Source organism: Monopterus albus, unplaced genomic scaffold (assembly GCF_001952655.1).
Source record: "Monopterus albus unplaced genomic scaffold, M_albus_1.0 scaffold367.1, whole genome shotgun sequence".
Classification (NCBI taxonomy): Eukaryota; Metazoa; Chordata; class Actinopteri; order Synbranchiformes; family Synbranchidae; genus Monopterus; species Monopterus albus.
The window spans coordinates 620,780-628,273 of record NW_018128247.1 but is presented as its reverse complement, the minus strand read 5'-3'; the positions used below and the strand labels follow the sequence as shown (position 1 = coordinate 628,273).

Below are 7,494 nucleotides of genomic sequence, written 5' to 3'. Positions count from 1 at the left end.
GGAAAGTCTATGCCAGGGTACTGGATAGGAGAATTCGACCGATAGTCAAACCTCGGATTCAGGAGGAACAATGCGGTTTTCGTCCTGGCCGCGGAACACTGGACCAGCTCTATACCCTCTTCAGGGTGGCGGTCGGTTCATGGGAGTTTGCCCAACCAGTCCACATGTGTTTCGTGGATCTGGAGAAGGCATTCGACCGTGTCCCTCGCAGCGCCCTGTGGGAGGTGCTCCGGGAGTATGGGGTCCGGGGCCCTTTGCTAAGGGCCGTCCGGTCCCTGTACGACTGGAGCAGGAGCCCATATTATACCCTGTAAAGAGCTGACAGGAGGAAACAGACCCCACTTGGGTCTCATGGACGGACAACTCATGAAGACAGCAGCTTAATGCAGTGTTGTGCATAAATGTGCTGAATGAGCATCATTCACTGAGCATGCTGGCTTTTCAGTGAACCGTTTTCAACTAGTGAATTTGAACGTGAATCTAGTTCAGATGCAGCTTGAATGTAAACAGAATGTGAATGTGACCAGAGTAAACAGAAGTGACAGGAGTAAACAGAAGTGACAGGAGTTCTTACTAGAAGCCAGAAACCTTTCAATGTGTCTACATTTACTGTCTCAAAGACAATTGGATGAGCGCTGTGTTTGACTCCTGTGTTTGATCAGGGGTGTAAATCTGGCTCTGGTACATGTGTCATTACTGGTAACTCAGTCATTGCATAGAAGAGAATGCCTTCATTCTTCAACAAATCGTAGATAATTCTGCGACACTGGAACACAGTGACTGATCTGAACAAAACAATTATTGAGAAAGTGTCCACCTGATGACCCTGTAGACTTTTCTTCACTCTTACACCCCCACAGAATTTATACTGGTGCTGCCATTGTAGTTTTCTGTTAATTGACAGTCTTGGTAGAATAGTCACAGTAGTTGGACAGTCGAGCAAGTCTAGCTCTCAGATGTGAGTGCCTACCAAATCAGTTGGCCAGGCACTGTATAACCTGATCAAATACAATGCAACTATTACTGTATATCAGCGCCTTGCTTGGGTCGGGATAGGATTTAAGGATGCTTTGTATTAAGGTCAGAGTGGAGGGACCTTCTCATATATGCATGTTATGATAGGTTAAGGTTTGAGAATAGTTTGCAAAATTATTATATGTGCATTTTAGGTTAGGGAAAAAATGTTGCTTATTTTGGGGCCCTGAAGATTTATAATGGCATGGCCTGATATCCATTCTTCAGGGTCAAATAATGGTTAAACATCATTTAATGTGAATACTGAGCTTTCATAGGAATGCTCATACATTTTTTTTGGCTCAATTAACTATCAGCAACAATATTCACTCTAGTATATGCTCCACCTCTTTAGCTGCCAAATTCTGCAACTAGGTTCACCAGCTAGTCTCATACTGTGTCTGTCTTCTGTTTTCTGCTAAAACGGATACAGTGCACAGTGGATTTATCAGAGCTTTTTCACTGTGTTTCTGCAAGAGTGGAAGAACTAAATTGTCAGTTAAATTGACACACATTCTTAAAACAGAAAACAATACTTTCATCACCCCTAGAAATATAATTTCATTTGTTTTTTTGGATGCTGTTGTGATTTTGTCAATTTATGTAAATTCACTTATTCATTTGAACTGGTAATCTCAATAGTGTGTATGCCTGGTCTTACCTGTTTGTCAGGGTGATGGATGTCCACAGGAGGCTCGGGTTTGTCACTCCAAATACGCTTGTGGAAGGGCTCTAGAAGGGGTCGCTGCAGTACGGCCAGGGCCCCTCTCACCTCACCACCACTCTGTCTCAAAACCTCATGACAGCGCACCTCATCACTGAAGCCCAATGCACACAACTCCTTTACCTGAGAGAGCAAGATAAAGAAAACTGATGATATCATCTCTAAACAAAAAGAACATTTCTGGGTATATGGGATGCATTTGTCACCTTGGCAAGTCTGTCTCTCAGAGCTTGTCTGGCAGCTCTCTCAGTGTCGCCCCCTGCTGTCAGCCAGGCCTGCTTGGCCTCTGCTCTGGACAACTGGACCACACTTTCCGTTTCTGCAGATTCCACTTTTTTCTCAGCTTCCACAGGAGGAGTCTCACAAGCCCTGTTCTGTGTTAAAGGAAAGTCAGTCACTAACAGAAAACACTACTGACAGTAAGAGTTAGATTAACATAAATACATAATTTGTCAGGATTAAATAGCTTTTTTCTGAGCATACTGACTGTTGTGGTCTTGTCAGAAAAATACTGAAGGGAGAATGTTGCCACCAACATCCGGATCTGGTCTAACAACAAAGGAATCTCAGTCTTTAACCACTTGCAGGGCACGATGTTCCTATCCCCAGCTACCCTCATGCTTGTGTACACCTCTTCTGGACTCAGTCCTTTCTTCTCCCCATCCTGACAAAGACATAAAGAAAGATACATTAGAATATAGACACTCAGTGTATCCAAAATCCCAGGATAATAACAGGTGATGAAGGTCACATGCTCTTATCTGTTGAATCAGCTTCAGCCCCTCTTCCTTCATGAGTTTCTGCCTCCAGGAGTCCAGGTCTTCAAGAGGGGGTTCTTTGGGTTTGATTGGCAGGGCGGGGACCCGTCTGACGGGAGATGGAGGGCGAAGCTTCACAGACAAAGGTGCAGGCTCTGGGCGAGCCAGGTCACACATCTCACACACTGTAGTGGGAGAGTAGTTTAGATAGGTACAGAACTGACAGACCCACTGGTCACACACAGAGAGAGAGGAAAAGAGAGAGAGAGACAATGAGTCAGAGTCAAACTCCAGGGCTCCTTTGTAAAATGGTTACTAGCATATGGCCAAATAAAGCCAAGTTAAATAAAAAATTCAAAACTATACATAAGTCTAAACATATTCTGCAAATGTCTCTGTCTCTAACTGCACACCATGGGTCATGGGCAAACTTAGTCACATATTAAATCAGCTAAATTAAACAAAACAAATAATCCAAACTTAAATTTCAAAAGTTTGAACTCAAACTCAGCATGGTGGCGCAGTGGTTAGCCCCATTGCCTCATAGTGAGAAGGTTCCGGGTTCGGGCCCCACCGGGGACCTTTTTGTGTGGAGTTCGCATGTTCTCCCTGTGCTTGCGTGGGTTCTCTCTGGGTACTCCAGCTTCCATCCACAGTCCAAAGACATGCAGCTTAGGTTGATTGGTGTCTCTAAATTGCCTATAGGAGTGTGCGTGTGTGGTTGTTTGTCTGTGTTAGCCCTGCGATGGATTGGCGACCTGTGTACCCCGCCTTCGCCCCCGCCCATTCGAGGCCGGGATTGGCCCCTGCTGCCCCCCCCCCGTAACCCCGTTCAGGGACTAAGCGGTAGAAAATGAATGAACTCAAACTCCAACACCTCCACAAGCCTACACACAGCAAGGAAGCTTATGCTGTTTTGCCTTGTCAAACTAATGAGAAATATCACCGGCTCATTAAGCATATCTACGACAACTCAACAACAAAGCCGAGTCCCAACAATGTGAGTGCGTTAACAGGTTTCGGTCCCCATAATGTAAGTAAGAGAAAGGTATACACACACACACATATTCTCCTAGAGACTAACACCTAACCTTAACCATGACCACTACTCACCTAATCCTAACCCTTAACCAAACCCTAACCTTACTCTGACCTTAAACCAAGTCATCACTCTAAAATGTAATGATTTATGTTTTGGGGACTTGCTTTTTGCTCCCCATACAGACATTGAGTACCCACAATGTGGCTGTGTAAACAGATTTATGTCCCCACAACATGACTAATACCAAGTTACACACATACACAGACAGTTAACTGACCTGGCTGTCCGGATCTCCGGGCATGCCCAGGACTGGCGCTGGTGGTCTTGGGGGAGTGATGGGTGGGTGTGATGGGGTTATTGGAGGTCGTGTAGCCAAACGAGGTCTTTCGCACACCTCACACAGAATGCTACTGGCTGTATTCACCATGGTACAGCTCTTACACTGCCATTCTGAGAAGAACACACACCAGTTCATTCTATTCTCATTATTAATCGCTGTTGTCTTATAAAGTAAATAATATTTGGTTACTGGGTAAAAAAGAGTACTGTAAATGTAGTATTCAAATAATGACCTAGTCCATACTGTTAAAATAGAGCAGAAAAAAATGATGCATACATACACTGATTCTTGATTTAATGTTGGTTAATGAAACAACACATCACATAAGTGTTTCACAGTATAAGCCTAAGTGAAGGAATTAAGGCAGACCCTAGAGGTCTGCAACATGGCCTGAATCAAACAAGGTCTAGGGGTCCACATTCACATAAACACTGATTGTTGAGGCCATACTTGGGCTTAAAATAAAGATATTACCATTGCATGATATATTATAATCAATCACTACTACACAGTAACAATGATCATGATAAGGAATACAATGAATACTTCAGTGAATATATAATTAACTGTTTTAAGTCAGCAGCATTCTGCAAAACAACAGCAGTAACAGTATATTAAGGAGTGATTCAGAAAGTGGTAAATAGAAGGAGGTGGGATTACTGAGGCTGTTAAATGGATTGAGAGAGAGCACAGACCAGTGATAGTGGCAGGCTTAGATTCATCTGCTTTAGAGCTGATGGATTCCAAGTGAGGGCGCTCACACTCCTCACACCGCATTTCCTGGATAGAGTTGACTTTGGCACAGTGAAGGCAATGCCAGGTGGAAGAACTGGAACAAGGGAACAGTGACTGTTAGACTTGTATCACTGTTGTATCACTTTGTACAGAATATACAGCACATCAGTACATACTGTACTGCTCACAGTCATGCCTGCCCTCACTTCTAACATTTTGACTTCCACTATGTCTAAACTGTCACTAGACTTTGCTGTGATCTGCTTTCAAGGATAATGCTGGTTATTTCCCACAAATCCCATAGAGGGACGAAAATCAACAATGAATTTCTAGCATTCACTGTAATATCTGTATAGTTTTTGGACAACAGTGGTGAGGGAGATATGAAATGCCCCATCAAACAAGATGTGAAATGATTGATTTATGATTTGTAAGCCCCAGGCGCTTCTATTCTGGAACCCCCCCCCAGCCACCTCTTCTGCCTTTCAGAAGTTTTCACACCTGCAGGTGATTTATGACCTTAATTACTGGGGTAGTTCAAAGGCTATACAATTTTATTACTTCCTGCTGGTTTTCACACTTATTTAACCTCCAGACTATAATTTATGGTTTTATTGATTTTCTTTACAACCAGATTGTAACCTGTTAACCCCCCCGCATCTTTACAGTAGGAACCTAACTGAAGAGTTATGAATTTTGGGAATAAAAGCAAATGTTTCCCCCAGTTATGATTAGATACACTGAGCACAGCATAATCTCCAACAAATTAAATAAAATTTGAAACACTTTTTAACCAGAAAAAACATACATACAAGTCATAGTTTAAAAATAAAACATTAATTTGTCAGAACAGTTAGGGGTTTAGTATAAGAACAAAACAATCTGATTCTATAATTAAATATTTTCAGAAACCTTTTTTATCTAAAAATCACATAAAACATGCATAGTTAAAAATTCCCCCGTGTCCCTGGCATTTTACATGTGGCATGGTCACAGGTCTCCATATAGTCCTTCATGTGGGGGTGCTGGGTGGTTATGTGGTAAAGCAGTGGTTTGCTGTATTGGGGCACCAGGCTTTGCATTATCTATTGGCAGTGTAATCCCTTTTCTTTCACCCACTCCAGCTGCCACCTCCTAGGCTCCACAGGCAAAATCAGCACAAGGTCAGGGCCCAAGGGTCAACCTCAGAGCTGTGGCTCTGCCTCATAGCTCACAATAGGCAGAGTAAATCATGACAGGCATGTTTTTCACCTCCTGACAACAAGATCTGGCCTGAAAATGTATGTAGTAAACAATTATTTATTGTGTTATTTAATTTTTGAAACAAGGAAATAATCTCAGTTGGAAAATTATTAGGGCAGTTCAAATGTTTTATAGAAATTTTTTTAATGAATCTTTGATAGGTCAGGTGGAGACATGATTCAAATTGTGAGAACAGTGTGGGAATAAAATAATCTGTGGAGTTTTGAATAATATTCATTTATGAGGGTGTTGCAGCATGTTTTTAAAAAAACTTGCTGTTACAAATTAAATCCAACAGGTAGTGTAGAATAAGTCCGGCAAAAAATATTTGACCAAAGCCTCCCATGACCGCCATGGTCTTCTCTTTGGGCTGTAGAATATTACGTGAGGTTTAGTCATAGGCCTCCAACTAGCCCTTCAGGCTGCAGTAGTCCCAGAAATCATGTGGTGAAGCAGCAACTTGCTGAGGCAGAGCACCCGGGGTAGCGTCATCCATCAGCGATGTATTTTTTCTTTAACCCCCTCCACACGGTGGTCAATCAGCTGTCAACCTCGCGGCTGCTACAAGCAAAATGCTCTCTTGAATGGGTCCGAGGGCAACCTCGGAGGTGTGGTTCCACCCCATAGCTCATAATAGACAAGGTCAATCATGTGACAGGCATGTTTTTCCACCTCCTAACAGCTGGACACAGTCCCAAAAATAGGTAATTATCTATTGGGTTATTTACTTTTTGGAAGAAGGAAATAATCATTGTAGGAAACATTATTAGGGTGAGTTTTTTTTTATTGGCAAATGTTTTAAACACCAACCAACATCCGACCAGAATCCACGCCTTCCTCTGAGCTGTGCCACTGAGAAAATCACAGTGGTGGACTGGTAGCACCAAAATGGCTCTGAGTCAGAGGAGGATCTATGCAAATAAACTGCCACATCATTTTGTATGACATAAAGAGAGACAAATCTGAACAATGTGTTCAAGCACAGGTTTTTACAAATGCAAAAAAAGCAAAAGAGGCAGTAACTGCTCATTTCTCATGTTTTGCACATTTGCACAGGATGATTCCTTTAAATAATTCATTTTTTTGTTATATGTAAGTCAAAGAAAATTCATATTAATTAGATCAGCATCTATTGATCCAATGACAAAATAATTAAATAATAGGCAGGAGTTCGTCAAGACCGCTCGGGGGTTCGGCCTCGAGTCAAGACAGGCCACTGGAGAGACTGCTTGAGTGGGCACCTTCGAAGCCAGGTGGGCAGTCAAAAAGGCCATGCAGGAGGATGACCGCAGGATCTGGCAGGAGACCTAGGAGGCCGCTCTGGAGGATGGCTGCGGCACCGGACAGGGAACTGGAGAGGTAACCGATCTGGGGGTCGTCTGCGACGCCTGCCAGAGAGCTGGAGAGGTTGGCCAGAGGTGATAGCTGAGGCATTGTCAACCCACAAAGAAACAGGAACTGCAGAAGCATCAACCTCGGTGACCCACTGGGGAACAAGGTTTATAGTAGCGTTGGCAGTCCGGCTGACCTGCTCAAACACAGGCGGAGGCTGCTGCGGCAGCTGGAGCTCCGGACCAGGGGGAGGCAGCTGCTGCAGCTACAGGAGCTATGGACCAGGTGGAGGCGGCTTCTGCGGTCG

General features: G+C 43.5%; 1 protein-coding gene across 1 annotated transcript in view; it reads right to left on the bottom strand.

Annotated features, from left to right (window-relative positions):
* The window catches only part of rnf31 (ring finger protein 31), an 83,238-nt gene that overhangs the window by 41,767 nt on the left and 33,977 nt on the right, over positions 1-7,494 (bottom strand). Inside the window, exons 8-13 of the mRNA XM_020585478.1 lie at positions 4,574-4,707; positions 3,816-3,988; positions 2,494-2,727; positions 2,226-2,402; positions 1,945-2,112; positions 1,676-1,861 (exon numbers count right to left, since the gene is read on the bottom strand). Of these exons, the coding sequence (XP_020441134.1) occupies positions 1,676-1,861; positions 1,945-2,112; positions 2,226-2,402; positions 2,494-2,727; positions 3,816-3,988; positions 4,574-4,707 (1,072 nt within the window). The remainder of the gene's footprint in view (positions 1-1,675; positions 1,862-1,944; positions 2,113-2,225; positions 2,403-2,493; positions 2,728-3,815; positions 3,989-4,573; positions 4,708-7,494) is intronic.